This window comes from Anabrus simplex, chromosome 2, assembly GCF_040414725.1.
Source record: "Anabrus simplex isolate iqAnaSimp1 chromosome 2, ASM4041472v1, whole genome shotgun sequence".
Classification (NCBI taxonomy): Eukaryota; Metazoa; Arthropoda; class Insecta; order Orthoptera; family Tettigoniidae; genus Anabrus; species Anabrus simplex.
This window is the reverse complement of record NC_090266.1, coordinates 13231651-13248700: the sequence shown is the minus strand read 5'-3', so window position 1 is coordinate 13248700 and position 17050 is coordinate 13231651. Positions and strand designations below refer to the sequence as shown.

Below are 17050 nucleotides of genomic sequence, written 5' to 3'. Positions count from 1 at the left end.
TTTTAGTTAATTCAATTGAACCAAAAAAAATTTTGTCATTAGAATGTTGGTGGGTACATCTTGGTTTTGAAAACATCTGTGTGAGATTTATGGGCTCACTATGTCTAAATTATTGCGTATATAGGTCCTATACTTCTTTACATACAGTGTCAAAATTATTACATTCAATATAATTTATCTATTTGATGAAAACACTAGAAAATTGCTTACTAAAATGGTAAAGTGTGTACATTTTTTAGTTTAAAAGTACATGTTGTTTTTTACATGTTGTCATATTACAATTTATATTACAAAGTATAGAATAAAATTGTTCTTGCATTTGTGCACGTTGATAATAGTGAGACTATTGTAGGGTCTTCAAAAAATATACCGTTGTATGAGGTATGTCACTGTGTATCTGCTTTTTTGAAATGTCAATAGCCTGATTACATTCTTATATATAAGTTATGAAATTTCACTTTATATAGTTCGGTCAAATGGAAGAAACATGGAATAACCTTGTTAATTTAAATTCTTCGTGACTAAAGTACTGGTATGTGGTACCTTATTAAAATAGATCCTTAATACTAAAATACAAGTATGTGGTACCTTCTGTACTTGTTTTATATATTAAAATAGGGTTTACATTTATTGACATTAGTTCTATGGTTTGTTACCATTTGTAAAGTTATGGTCTAATATGAAGGCCAGTTGGAAATATTTGAAGTTAGTCTGATGGGAAAGGGTTCAATCCCTTGTTTATATTGTTTATTTTTGCTGCTTGTTAGGTACAAGCATGGGATGATCTTGTTAAAATGAACTCTTCATAACTAAAATATTGGTATATGGTAGCTTTCTTTACATCAAAAGTACTAATATGTAGTGCTATATGTGCACATTTTTCAAACGTAAGATAGGGTTAACATAGGTTAACAACAGTACTATGGGTTGTTACCATTTGTGAGATTGTAATCTGAATGTGACTGGTCAGTTAGAAATATATAAAGTGTTTACATAAATACGACCGAATACATATTTATACTATGTTGCTGTGTCGAGATCTCGACAGGCAGCCACGCAGAATACACGGTCTCAACATTTAACATACATTATTTTACAACACATAGAAGCCTCCACGCCACAACAAACGTGCAACTTTATCAAGACGCACGACATTTCAAATGCACTCCACCACAACAGTCACCTATTTAACTAGTAACGACACGCAAAAAGAAGAAAAATGTTTTCTTAACGACATACAGAATCTCAAGATAACTCCAATAACAGCAGCAGCTTACAAAATTGCAACATATACCATACTACATCACGTAATTCACTTGTAAAAAGAAGCAAAGCAACATAGTATAAATATGTATTCGGTCCTATTTATGTAAACACTTTGTATATTTCTAACTGACCAGTCACATTCAGATTACAATCTCACAAATGGTAACAACCCATAGTACTGTTGTTAACCTATGTTAACCCTAACTTACGTTTGAAAAATGTGCACATATAGCACTACATATTAGTACTTTTAATGTAAAGAAAGCTACCATATACCAATATTTTAGTTATGAAGAGTTCATTTTAACAAGATCATCCCATGCTTGTACCTAACAAGCAGCAAAAATAAACAATATAAACAAGGGATTGAACCCTTTCCCATCAGACTAACTTCAAATATTTCCAACTGGCCTTCATATTAGACCATAACTTTACAAATGGTAACAAACCATAGAACTAATGTCAATAAATGTAAACCCTATTTTAATATATAAAACAAGTACAGAAGGTACCACATACTTGTATTTTAGTATTAAGGATCTATTTTAATAAGGTACCACATACCAGTATTTTAGTCATGAAGAATCTAAATTAACAAGGTTATTCTATGTTTCTTCCATTTGACCGAACTATACAGGGTGAAGCGTAATTCGCACACTCGGGCGTCGCAGCGCGACTCCTCACATGCCAGCAATAAAAAAATGTCTCTTACAAATTTTCGTCTTGCGAGTACATCCGGTAGAAAACGGACATTGAGGAGTAGCAATCTGGCAACACTGTAACCATATGTAGGGTAACTACCGCTGTCAGCACGTTCTCGTTGTGCTGTACAGTTGGTGCAGTGGGGAGAGATTTTGGTCGGCATGCAGGAGGTCGATGGTTCGATCCTGGGTTGAGGCGCATTTTTTCTTTGCTAATTTCCATCTGACATTACCTACTGTAATACAGTAAGACACCGTTTCTGAGGTCACATGTATCCTACATTTACAACATAATAATAATAATAATAATAATAATAATAGTCCGCCTCTGTGGTGTAGTGGTTAGCGTGATTAGCTGCCACCCCCGGAGGTCCGGGTTCGATTCCCGGCTCTGCCATGAAAATTTGAAAAGTGGTACGAGGGCTGGAGTGGAGTCCACTCAGCCTTGGGAGGTCAACTGAGTAGAGGTGGGTTCGATTCCCATCTCAGCCATCCTCGAAGTGGTTTTCCGTGGTTTCCCACTTCTCCTCCAGGCGAATGCCGGGATGGTACCTAACTTAAGGCCACGGCCGCTTCCTTTTCTCTTCCTTGTCTATCCCTTCCAATCTTCCCATCCCTCCACAATGCCCCTGTTCAGCATAGCAGGTGAGGCCGCCTGGGCGAGGTACTGGTCATTCTCCCCAGTTTCATCCCCCGACCGAGAGTCTGAAGCTCCAGGACACTGCCCTTGAGGCGGTAGAGGTTGGATCCCTCGCTGAGTCCGAGGGAAAAGCCGAACCTGGAGGGTAAACAAATGATGATGATGATAATAATAATAATAATAATAATAATAATAATAATAATAATGCATTAGGATACGTACTAAACAGCATGCGGTTACCAGACGCAATGTTGAAAGGCAGAATTATTGGGACCATGGTGAGAACACATACAAATTGTAACCGAGTTTGGACATTATTCGCAGAGCACGTTGCTAGGCCTACTGGTAACGTAAGGCCCTAACGAAATGTAATGGACTTGAACGAGGCAAGAATAATAGTTGGTACTAATCTATGGGATCAGGTTTCATATCTAGTGGATGAAGTGGTGCGAATAAATTCACGCCCACGACGTGGAAAGGGTGCCTTTCAAAGCTGACCAATGATTGTCGATTTCTAGGATCGTAGTATGTAAGTGCAAATGGTTTCTAGAGGACCCGCTGCAATCGCTGTTGACGATTAAGATGCCAGATACCATACCACCAGGACATTTACGAAATAAAAAACATATGCCTCAACCCAGGATCGACCACTCGACCTCTTGCATGCTAACCCAAAACTCTATCCACTGCACCAACTCTACAGTACAACTAACTTATGCTGACAGAGGTAGTTACCCTACATGTGGTTACAGTGTTGCCAGATATACTCGCAAGATGAAATTTTGTAAGAGACTTTTTTTTTTTTTTGCTGGCATGTGAGGAGTCGCGCTGCGACGCCCGAGTGCGCGAATTACGCTTCACCCTGTATAAAGTGAAATTTCATAACTTATATATAAGAATGTAATCAGGCTATTGACATTTCAAAAAAGCAGATACACAGTGACATACCTCATACAACGGTATATTTTTTGAAGACCCTACAATAGTCTCACTATTATCAATGTGCACAAATGCAAGAACAATTTTATTCTATACTTTGTAATATAAATTGTAATATGACAACATGTAAAAAACAACATGTACTTTTAAACTAAAAAATGTACACACTTTACCATTTTAGTAAGCAATTTGCTAGTGTTTTCATCAAATAGATAAATTATATTGAATTAATAATTTTGACACTGTATGTAAAGAAGTATAGGACCTATATACGCAATAATTTAGACATAGTGAGCCCATAAATCTCATACAGATGTTTTCAAAACCAAGATGTACCCACCAACATTCTAATGACAAAATTTTTTTTGATTCAATTGAATTAACTAAAAGATTAATATTTTACATGTGATGTTTTTGTAAATATCTCTTTATATATGTGTCAACTGAAGATGATCCCTTAGGGATCGAAACCGGTCTTGACCTAATTTACCAATTTTGGAGTAAATAAATCTGTGTATTGATAAGGTGGCAACTTTTAAATTATCTTTATACTGCAAGTACTGTACCATTATATTTAACCGCGAGAATGGATATTTAACGCAGTAAAAATGTTTGCAGTAGGACGCCGCTTGTGAGGGCGTGATGCTATACAGAGTGCGGGAATCGAGAAGGTGATTTCCCGAGGCAAGGCGTGGTCATGTGTGACGAAGAAAGAATATGTGAGGAAGAGAGAAAGAGAGATGGGATTTTGTCTGGGGGAGAGACCTGCCATTTTAACAGAGATTTTTAGCGGGAGCAGACAGGCCCACCACATTACGGAAATTGTGTCGTAATTCCCGTAATTGAAGGCTTCTCAGGAAAATAAAAAGATGGAAATGATTGCCAGAATTTTACAAAGCTATAGATACCTTTAGGTTTATTAACATAGAATGAGATCAATAAATATGTACCAAGCAGAACCACCGTGGGAAGCTCTGTAGTGGCCACATTCCAGGCTCAAGTTGTTTCTCGGGACTTTCCCTGGCGTCCTTTGGTGTGTTGCCTCATATAAAAGCTGAGTGATATGGGGGGAGATCATCCAGTTGACGACCATATTGCTGCCAGCACGCGTCGCACGTCTGCCTAGATTGCGCCAAAAACCTTTTGTTCAGAACAAAGACAGTGTGTAATTATTACAGTGAGATAACTTTGATCCAGTGGATCGGTGACTTACAGAGTTACAGGCGCGATGTTTAGATACCTATCAGTGAGATCGCCTGTGGTTAATTGTATTAGCAACGAAAGAACGCCGTACTTATAGACTCTGATAATAGCGGTAGGGGCGAAGCTCCCGAGGTGCCGAGGAAGGGTGGACAATAGGCTAAGGAGGGCTATATTTATCCTCCGATAGACTGTTGAATCCAAATTAAGCGGGCATAAAAACACAATGACCGAGTGGATAGTCTCTAGAGCAGAAAATAGTTTGTGGCATAGTGCACAAGTTAGCGAGTATTCAGTTATACGAGAATGGAGGACGAGGAATGTATATTGCAAAGTGTTAGCGCTGTATGTTAGCTCAACCTACATGAAGTCTAGAATGTTGCGTTGTGTTTAAAGTTGCTTGAGAGTGGTAGACGGGACATGTCTTTGTGTCGGTCGTTGGATACGTTTTTTTTTCTCTTGTATGATTAGGGTACTTGTATAATCATCCTTTCATCGTATGGGGAAGGGCAGACATATCTGCGTGATGTCAGGGGTGCATGCTAATCGTATTTCGATCATAGGTATGGCTCTATTTATGCAACTTAAATGAACGTGATCTGTAACGCTGGTGGAGACATTAGTATTATTGGGCTCTGGGCGACTCTGCCAGACAGGGCTTGAACCACAGACCTTAGGTGACTGTGACCTCGTCGTAAATTTGACGATATTTGATTTATCGGGGTGTAGTATGATCGTAGACTTTTTATGTTATAATTGGGGCCCGTGGTTGTTTGTCAGTGAAATCGGATAAATAGTGTAAGATGTATTTCCTCACTTATTTTGTGGCTATTTTGCTTTGTCAAGCGTAGATAAATAAAAGCCCCTTTGTGAAGTTAGCTCTGGGAGCACGAGAATCAGGATACTGGGTCACAGCCGGTCGGTGTGTTTACAAATTTTTTGCTTAGGGCGAGTCCCTCATGGCTAGACGAAGCAGGTCAATGCACGGCCCGCACTCTGGGGGTAGCACAGCCATCTTGGTGTAGCCCGCGGGAAGGTCATCTTTTCTTTGAAACAGAGATGTTTTCTGGGGACACTGTTACCTCATTCATTCGAACGTTTATCTCCTTTCCTTTACTTTACTTTTTTTGTTGTTTCTGCATTTCTTATGGTTGCATATTTACCCTTAAGTTATCTTGCACGATATAATTATTGTGAGAGTCCATCGGTTGACACGAAATTCTGCCTGGTGGACGTGGGTTCACGTCCGTGTAAATATGAAATTGAGGGCGCTAGAGTAGGTTATCTGAGATTATTTTTATTACTTATTGTGCTGCTATTTTTTGTGTATATAAATATCCCGGTATGGGAGGAAACTTTCATAATAGCGATAATCTCTGCGGGTATCCTTAATTCTACCATCATATTATTTTATGTCGCAGGCATGGGGATGCGGTTTCCATGTGGGGGAACACATCCGGTCTTTCCTGGTTCACAGATCGACAAACTTCAGCATAACGTCATCATCCAGATTGTATTTTCTTTGTTTTCCTTTTAAACTGTAGATGTGAGCCTTTGGGGCACTTATTTGGGCACTCCAGGTGCAATCATTGTAAATAATTTGAGTTATGAATACAAACTTATGCTCAAAATTCTGATCACAGCGAAAGTGTTCCTCATTTCGTAGTTCAATGTAATTGTATAAGTTCCCCATGATCCTCTCGTCATAAGAACCCAACTATCGACCACTTCTGCCGACTGCAGCTGAGCTGGTGCCCGTATGCAAGAGAAGGTGAGCAGGTAGGTATGATCCTGCAGTACTGATGTGCCCTGTAGGGTACAGTACTATGGTGTCGATCTAACAGGTCAAAGTTCCAGAGCTAGAATGATCAGGTCGCAGACAACCCCGAACACTCCTGCGTAATTATTCTGTTTAAGTGTGCACACTGCTCATTCCAATCACTGCCTCAAAGTAGGGATCGAATAGCTGGAATACTATGATGATCCAGTGTGTTACGTACCAGTAGTATCAGAAAATTTATGAACCAGAGGAATGGCATGCTAAAGAAGAGAGAGATCTAACTCCCCAGCTACTTCCCGCCAATACGCAGCAGTAATCCCATCTATCGGAGATAAATGGCAGCAGAATACACAACGCACATCACAAACAATGGTCAATGTAATGTTATTGTTGATCAATTTTATGAGTTTTCTATATTGGAGGCCTTCACATCTAGTTTCCTTCTGACTCTGTGGTATTAGAGCATCTAATGGAAAGTAAGTCCTCCTTTCTTTTATGACTCCCTCTTGTGTTATTATTCAAGCGATCATTCCTTCATGACTTTTTCCTCATTCATATAATCATCTTCAAACTTTTATCACAATTACCACCAATATTATCACAGTTGGTACGAGAAAACTAAATAAGACATAAAAAACATCAGAAATTGTATTCTCTATTTTGTTATGTCGTACTTTTCGATGTAAACTATAAGATAGGTAATTAAAAATTAAATTTTTGGCACCTTCCCCTGAAGTATCGTTTCGAACAAGGTGAATAAAATTATTTGTATCGTAGGCTGTAGTTCCTTATTCCCCGACTTTACATACCGATTTTCATTACATTCTGTTCAACCATTTTTTGTGGTTCGGTGTTGATACGGATTTACAACAAAAATAAAAATTCATGAATATCTTATCATATCCTGTACGGTAATAATGTATAAGACATAAATGATGGGAACTGTAATAATAAATAAGTTATGTAGTATTTATCGATAGGGCCAATAATAACAAATATTTGAGAATTAAATTTTAGGCCTTCCCCTTACCTACCATTTTATTCAGCGTGAATAAAATTATTTATGGCCTAGATTGAAGCGACTTATTCGACTTTATATACCGATTTCCATTAAATTCTCTTCAGCCGTTTTCTCATGATGAGCACACACACATACGTACATAAGGACGGACAGACAGAAATTACGGAAAATGAAAACTTGCACTTCCCCTTCTTAACGTGGTCACGACCGGTACAGAAATATCATTCTTTTTAAATTCTGAGCAATGTACAGACAGAACTCTTATTTTATTTATATTGAGGTAAATAAAAATTAGTCAGAATTGTCTCCAAATGGCTCCTAAAATCCCTAGAAAAGTCACTGGTCGTTATAATTGAAATTCTGTCACTAAATTACTAGAAAAGACTCCATATCTATCGACTATTCTCTAGAATCAACTAGACTGATGTGAAATGTGAACGAACATGAACATAGCACGTGAGAACGAGAGACTGACAATATATATACACGTGTTGCAATAGAAAGGTTTCAATAAACATCGCACATTTGCATACATTTCTCGCATTAATAGACGTCGATTTTTCGTTTGAAAGAGGTCAATGACCGAAGGACTTCCGGCCACTGGCGTAAAAAAAACTGAAATGACGGGATTTGAAAACAAATGTTTGAAGTTCACCAAAAAATAAGCTAAAATCGGGAGAAATAATAGAATAATCACGAGGCGGGAAAAACTGTCAAAAATCGGGAGTCTCTCGCCTAAATTGGGAAAGTTGGCAGGTATGATAAAGTTATATTTTCCTGAATGATAAGAATGGCACACGTTAAATCATATGGATAGGCAATATTATTTTCTATAAATAATTTCAGAAGGATAGATGGTTTCTAGTCTTTTCATGAAAGATATTCCTTGCATATTTAAATAAATCACATATTTAAGTTCAGACACTCATGTGAGAATATGGTTGATTAGTTATGTTTTATGGTTAATTTAAATCAAAGATTAATTTGATAAATGATACAATGATGAGTAATATTAGATTTTAAGGTGAATATTAGCATATGTTTTTGCTAACAAGAAATACTTATCTTTTTCCCAACGCACACAGATGTGTTAAGATAATCCAAAGACAAGCATGAAATGAAATCCTCATCCTAAGAAGACAGACGAAAGGAGATTAATTATGATACTGATAAAATTATGTCATCATCATCAACATCATCATCATCATCATCATCATTTCCCTTTATCCAGCTGTAGCCGGGTAGGGGCAAATAAGATTCCTCTCCACTTTCTTCGGTCTTTCCACCACTCCTCCTCCAACACTGTGTCCCAGTCCAGGTTTCTTTCTATAATGCTGCGTTGGATGGTATCCTTCCATCTTAATCATGGTCGTCCACGGACTCTCCTTCCTTGGATTAGTATTTCCATCACCTTTTTTGGCATTCTTTCGTCGCTCATTCGCTTTATGTGCCCAAACCATCTTAGTCGGCTCTTCTCTATTCTATCATTCATTTTTTCCACTCCAATTTCTTACCGGATTTTCTCATTCCTTATTTTGTCTCTTCTACTCTTCTGTATCATACTCCTCAAGAACTTCATTTCGGCTGCCTGTATTCGACTCTCATCCCTCTTTGTCATTGTCCAAGTTTCTGCTCCGTAAGTTGTTATGGGTACGTAATACATGTTATACATAGTATCCTTTGCTTCCATTGGCACATCTTTGTCCCATAACATGTTTCTTACACTATGATAGAAACAACTTCCAGCTTGAATCCTTTTACTAATCTCAGCATCCAGTCGAGCATTCTCCATTAATTCACTCCCCAGGTATTTAAACGTTTCCACTACTTCCAGGGGCTTGTCTGCAAGTCTAATCTGACCTTTCCCTTCTTTCTCCCCTCTAGTCATAACAAGAGTTTTACTCTTTTCTACACTTATTTTCAATGCACATTCTTCGATCTTCCCATTCACCACATTCAACTGTTCTTGAACCTTCCTGTCGTCTTCTCCCCAAATCACAATATCATCTGCAAATAACATCATGTTCATTTCCCTTCCTCCATATGTTGCTTTTGCTGTTCTCATGATGTCATCCATTACTATTGTAAACAGGATTGGTGATAGAACACTTGCCTGTCTCAGCCCACTAGTTATTTTGAACCAACTTGTCCTGCCAACTTGTGTTTGCACGCAACTACAACATTCCTTATACAATGCCATGATCATTTTTATTAATCCCTGTCCAATTCCTTTTTCACCAGACTGTCCCAAACTTTCGTCCTGGGGACACTCTCATATGCCTTTTCAATATCAATGAATGTCATCACCATATCATTCCCGTACTCCCAATGCTTTTCCATTAGATGTCTCATAATGAAAATGGGCTCTATTGTTGACCTTCCACTTCTGAAACCAAACTGATCTTCCTGTATCTGATTCTCAACCCTCAACCTTACTCTACTTTCCAGTATCCTTTCCATTATCTTAGCAAAATGGGATATTAGAGTAATTCCCCTGTAGTTCCTCAAAACTTTATCACCTTTCTTGAAAACTGGGAGGATTATTCCTTTTTGCCAATCCTCAGGGACCTCCTTATTCTCCCAGACATTCCTGAGAACCCGATATGTCCACTGCAGGCCTACAGCTCCAGCTGCCTCTATCATCTCCACTGAAATTTCATCTATTCCAGCAGTTTTTCCATTCTTCATCTTTTTTACTGCCATTTCAATTTCATTCATTGTAATTTCTTTATCCATTTCTTCATCAACTAATTGCCTTTCCTGGTCATCCACTGAATGACTCATCCGTTCTTATGTTCAGCAGCTTCTGAAAATCTCTCTCCATCTCTTTCTTATTTCTTCTGGCTTTGTTAAAATTATGCCACCTTCATCCTTCACAAATCTGGTGTTTACTTGATCTCTCTTTTTGTTTCTTAAGATACCATACAGTAATTTCTTGCTGCCCTGCGTATCATCTCTCAATTTCTGTGTGAATAAGGCCCAGCTTTTCCTCTTTTCATCCACGACTACTTTCTTGGCCAAATTCTTTGCCTCCACATATTTTCTTCCACTTTCTTCAGTCTTAGATGTTTTCCATGCTTTCTATGCCATTTTCTTTTCCTTCACTTTAATCTTTACCGTATCATTCCACCAGTGTGTTTCTTTGTCTTTCACATTTCCTAATGTTCTACCACACACCTTTTCTGCACATCCAACCAGTGCTTCCTTAAATCTTTTCCATTCCTCTTCAACATTCCCCACCTCTGTCCTGGGTACCAAGGGTATTATATTATTTTTTTTTTTTTTTTATATGGGCTTTACGTCGCACCGACACAGATAGGTCTTATGGCGACGATGGGATAGGAAAGGCCTAGGAGTTGGAAGGAAGCGGCCGTGGCCTTAATTAAGGTACAGCCCCAGCATTTGCCTGGTGTGAAAATGGGAAACCACGGAAAACCATTTTCAGGGCTGCCGATAGTGGGATTCGAACCTACTATCTCCCGGATGCAAGCTTCACAGCCGCGCGCCTCTACGCGCACGGCCAACTCGCCCGGACAAGGGTATTATTTCCCTTTGAAATTCTTCTTGTATGCTTTTCTCCTTCAACTTCCATACTTTAATTCTTTTCTCTCTTCTTAATTGGGGTTTTTCAATCTTTCCAACTTTCAGTTTTCCTATCACAACTCTATGATCTCCACCAAAGGCTTCTTCAGGCATGGCTGTTACATCTACAAGGTTCTTCCGATGTTCTTTCTCTATGATTATATAATCAATCATGGTCTTTGTTCGTCTGTCTCCCCAACCTACCTTGTAATCTTCTGACTGTTCTTCTTCCTAAACCAGGTGTTTCCAACAATCATTTGATTACTCATGCAAAAATCCACCAACAACTCGCCTTCTGGATTTACATTTCCATATCCAAAGGGCCCTACAACATCTTCCTTTCCTTGTCTTTCCATTCCAACTTGAGCATTTAGATCCCCCATCAATAGTACTTCCTTATCTTCTATCTGTCTCTCCACTTCCTCTAAGAAGTCCTCTAGATGTTCATCTATGCAACCAGTTTGTGGGGCATACAACTGAAATAGATCTTTCACACCATTTTCAAACTGGAGTCTCATCATCATCATCCTATCGCTGACGTACTTTGTATATTCCACATATTCTTGGATTTCTCTTCTAAGTATGATGGCCACTCCAATTTTTGCTTCAGATCCTCCGCTGTAATACAGCCTGTAACCTTCTCTCAGAGGGATCTCCCCTGTACCCCTCTTCTTGGTCTCGCACAGTCCAAGTATGGCTATATCTTTTTCTATCATGAAGTCAACCAGTTCTTCTGTCTTTCCTGTCAGTGTCAGTGCATTTACTGTTGCAATTTTGATGTAGTTTGGTGCTGGTTGCCCATTTTTCACAGTTCCCCCAGCACCTGAAGAGCTGCGCGTCGCTTTTAGCAGGGGACGCCCTAACCTTTTCCAAGGCACCATATCTGCTTGGTCCATATACGCTATTGTTACGATGGGCTCGCCACACCCAAGGACATTTTATACCTAGTGCCAGGTTCAAAATTAGGCCGCCCCTAACATGGAGACAGACGCCTTTTGTAGCCGCTCCTCTGGAGTACAGACGCTACAGGTATGGCCCTTCCACCATCTCCGCCGTACCGAAGTCCACCTTCTCCGCCGTAGATGCCGTTGAGGTCTTCACTCGTAACCCTGAGCTGGGACCCATACCAGATGTTACACACCGGGTCAGTGTGCTCTGGGACTCACATAGGCAGGGGCGCCACTCCCTGGGTAGGGCTGCCTCCGAAGAGGGTCCCTACCTGCTACCTTATTATGTATTTTATGTAATTCAAAAAACTTAACTTTATCATTGACTTTCCAAGTGGATTTGTATTTATTTAAAGAAATTTTGATTTTAATATATATGAAGGTTGGAACTTAAATAGTGGCAACTATTTATTTACAAGAGATACAAAAGACTTGCATGTTGGTAACCTTTACTGTCCTTCAATGTAGTCACCAGTGTTGTGTATAACCCGTTGTCAGCGATGTGGAAGTCGTAGTATACCTTTAGCAGAGCCTGTTCTGTTGATGGTGCGAATGGAGCAGTCTACTGCCTGTCAAATATCTGCAACAGTTCTGAAGCGAATGTTCACGAATAGTCTGGTTTCGATCACTGTCCAGTAACGCGTCTTCACTCATAGGACGACCTGCCCGATGAATGTCCGCCACAGTTTGCCGACCATCATTGAAGGCTTTTACCTAACGTGCCACTGTTCACTAAGGCAATGCAGATTCCCCGCAAGTCTCTTGAAGACTTTGATGACACTGTCGTGCTGTACAACCTCTGGCACATTCAATCTTGATCCAACTCCATTGTTCCTGTTTGGAAAACATAGTGACAACGTTACATTAGACTGCTAACTCACAAGTGACTGTATTTCTCTCGCTCGTGCGCACGCAGGTGATGTGGGAAGGGCGAGTCCATTTGCTCTGAGGTAAGGAAGGTACTGTATGGAAACAACATGTGCTATCAGCGACAATATTAGATTCCGTTGCATAGCGTCTCCACAGCAGTGTTGCCACTATTTAAGTTCCAACCCTCGTATATATAATTTTTATTTGAATGATATGAAAGTAATTTACAACTTCATTTCAGATTTTAATAATTTTTACAATATATAACCAATATATCAATGATCAACATTGATAGTTTATGCTATTGAAGCAGATTCAATTAATTCAATTTAAGATATTAATTTTTCCTTTATTTCATTTCCTTTTCCTCAACTTTCAAACTTGAATAAATGATTATAGTTTGTTTGTTTTTTTTTTTGTTTTTTTTCCCGACACAAAATGATTATAGTTAAGGTATACTGGAAGTGCTATTTATGAATTTGGTTAAGGATATTAGATAGATTTAGAATTAAGGCGTCAGATATATCACATTCTTGTTTAGCCAACGATTCATAGGATGGAGACGTCCATCAACATTATTGGCAAATAAGACGTTTATTAAGATGCCATCTTCTTTTTGGAACCTATGTTAAAAAAAAAAGTATATTTATACACATCGAACCCGGAGATTAAGTTAGCGTGGATTTCTTTTACGTTTCCGCCCTGGACGCAGGAAGGGCGTACTACTGACAAGTTTCCAACTTGCTACTTAGATTTTGGGTCTACACAACATAAAGATGGGTTTCTTCTTCTATCCAGATATTCTCAAAAAAAAAAAAAAAAATAGAACAGATTGGTCCTTATGATTTACTGCTAAATGCCATGCTAATAAGTAGATATCTTTTAGAAATCTTAACTTACATCTGCTGATGAACTCTCGGATTCAGCATTGGTTTCTGTAAGATCCGATGTTTGGTTCTCTGGATATTCAGTATTTCCATCTTGTTCTGCCATTATGATTTTGGGAGGTTCTGGAATGTAAGAAGTAAGTATTAATTCTCTTTTCTACAGGATAAAGATCCTGGTAGAAAAGAGTAATAAGATAAAAATATAATTTACAGAAACAGAGTGTAGGCTACTATGATGTATGAAAACAAATAAGATCGTACCCAGAAGAAAAACATCCACTTAAGAGGTCCCAAGACAATGGCAAAGAGTAGTGTAGTTAGTTGTGTGTAGCATAGAAACAGTCAACACTTGATTACTTTGACCACAATATGTAACATTTTGGGTAACAATGAAAAAACTTTTGAAAATAAAATTTTATTTATTAACATGACAGCCACATTCTGAAATGTTACAGAATTAGTAATGCAAGGGGCAGGCAGAGATCTTACAATGCAGGACTGCTACCTCAAAACAAACAAAGCATTCATACATAGGGTGGGCTGAGGTAAATCGGGTATAAAAAGCAGCCTTTCTTACGTTGGAACACTCATAGGTTGTTACCATGATAATATTTCCCAATCAGATTTTTGTGTTAGCCCTGTGAACTTCTAGAATGAGTACATCGACCTCCTCTTGTCATAGTAATCCTAAGGTGAACTATCTCCAATTTACCAAATCTCCAATTTGGGTATGTTTTGCATTACTGAAGTTAAACATGCTTTAAAGTCCTTGTAAACTCAAATCCCCAAACCATATGCAAGTGTACATAGCCTAAGACAGAATGTGCAGATTAGGTAGGTACTTCAAAAAGTTCAATTAAGAAAAATTCAGACCGAATGTACATTAGGTTACAAACATAATAAAATGCCAGTCAGGCAATACTTAAGTTCTTAATAAGGCTTATTTTGGAAATTAAAAATATCTCCCAGTAAAATCAGGCACATACTGTAAATTACTTTGGATATCTTGTTTGTTTTTTTTCCTACCAGTCACCACTGTCGTCCTGATGGCAGATTCTCAATCAGTTGTATGCGCTTAGTCTTTTTATCGACATCTCCCTTGGTGAACTGTTCTAATTCCTAATTCCTTGTCTATCAATTCTCTATGACCATCCTCGTTTCATTTGACACGCCTCTTTCTCTTGCATAAAACTTGTCCCATATATTCCTTCACTATGTTGCCACATTCACTCTGTTATACGAACTAACTATTAGTGACTGTTGCGGCCTCTGTATTGGTACTCGCCTGCCGCATTTAATTTTGTCACAGTTGGCAATGTGCTGCTGCGTTTTTGTTTTATACAAAGACACTGAACATGGCGACCGGCAGCAGTACACGTGTTTTGGTGTATCTCCGAATTTGTTGTACATAATGTGTAAATATGCAGTGTTTTATTCATGTGTAATAAATGTGAATTACCTTCTGAGTGATGTGTTTGTGTCTGCTCGTTTGGGGCAGTCTGGTTCTCCATCTGACTTGTTTTAAAAATGTATTTGTGCGCCTATGGAACTTAACTTTGTTATGTGCGGCTGATATGTTGTTTCGTCGTTCGCAACATAAAATTTTGGTCCTTCCGGGCCGCGATGAGAATCATTGTGAACTTTGAACACTGTGCTAGTCGTGCTAGTCACCATAAAATTGTTATCGTCATGAATTGCTGCCGTTTGAACATAGCAACGAGCTTGGCGCGAAAAGCATCGTGAACAGTTATTGTATAAGACTAATTACTACGAATGTTTGAAATAGTCATATTGAGTTTTCATCAAAGTCTACATTGTTTGAACTGTTTTAATATCGCACGTTAACAATCTGTGGAAGTTACCACGTGCTAACGCATTTGTTTTTGTGAGCTGTATACGCCAGCTTGTATGTGATACCCTGATGTTCGACATGTTAAATGCTGCTTGGAATTTAGACTCCAGCGAACATTACCATCGCACACGTCAAAGTGGGCATGTGGTTCCAGTCAAGGAGTGGTGCCAGTGGTACTTAGTGATGATTAATGATACAGCACCGCTATGTACTGTAAGTCTGTTCCATTTGTCTTCATTGTTCCTATCTTGACTAGGGTGGACATTCTGCCTAACATCTTAACCCTACTGCTAGCACTTTCCGTGTATAGAATTAACAGATTTGTCTTGATTTCGTGCTAATAATTTGTTGGGCCGCTTTGTGTATTTTGCATATTTTAGAATGTACGTGGTTTATTATATGTTATTTCGTGCTTTTGTGCATCTACCTACATTGTTGGTTCCATTCAAAGACTGTCACTCATTCTAACAATGCAAAATGAATGCAGTGCACTGATTATAGAGCTTACTGTCTGTATAGTCACTATAGTTGTAAGATTAATTTCTATTATTATCTTGTCAATAATCGATTACCTGAACTATTCATCATGGTGTTTGAATCTGAAGCAAAGGCTGTTCAAAAACGTGGTTTACTTAAAAGGTCATTAACTCATCTTGAAAATTACTTAAAGCAAGATAACATCAACCATCACAAACTAATTTCCAGGCAAAATAGGCTGCCAGAAATTTGGAAGGAATTCAGCATTGTTAGGGAGTATCTAGAATGTGAATTAGACTCAAAATCTAGCAAAACTCACTTTGGGGAGCATGATGAATTTGAAAACAGATATCATGCAATAGTTGCTAGGATTCAAGAATTGCTTAGCTCATTTGAGAGACCCACAAGTCCAAGCAATGCATCCATTATTTCTGATAACTCTACTCGGTCCAACTGTAGCTTGAAGCTCCCTCCCATTGAATTGCCTGTTTTTAAGCGAGATCTGACAAAATACTTGAGTTTCAGGAACACCTTTCAAAGCTTAGTTATTAACAATACCTGCACTGACAATGTGCAAAGACTACACTACCTATTGTCGTCTCTTCAAGGCGAACCCAGGGATTTGTTAGATAACCTATCCATATGTGCTGATAATTTCACTGTTGCTTGGAATTTAATTGATGAAAGGTACAATAACAAATGCTTGATTGTTTCACAGCATGTAAAACATTTGCTCAATCTCCATAATTGTACTAGTGGATCTTCCGTTGAATATCGCAAATTGATAAACCAAGTAAAATCTAATCTTAGTGCTGTTGACAATTTGGAGGGTCAAGTTCCACTACATGAAATTTTGCTACAGGAATTGATTCTAAGTAAGATCAAGTC

At 38.5% G+C, this 17050-nt stretch overlaps 1 protein-coding gene across 2 annotated transcripts in view; it reads right to left on the bottom strand.

Annotated features, from left to right (window-relative positions):
- Window positions 1–17050, bottom strand: part of endos (alpha-endosulfine) — a 201502-nt gene that overhangs the window by 128890 nt on the left and 55562 nt on the right. For both annotated transcript variants that reach the window (XM_067140303.2, XM_067140302.2), the window contains exon 2: window positions 13847–13956. In XM_067140303.2, the coding sequence (XP_066996404.1) occupies window positions 13847–13939 (93 nt within the window). In that variant the 5' untranslated portion in view covers window positions 13940–13956. The remainder of the gene's footprint in view (window positions 1–13846; window positions 13957–17050) is intronic.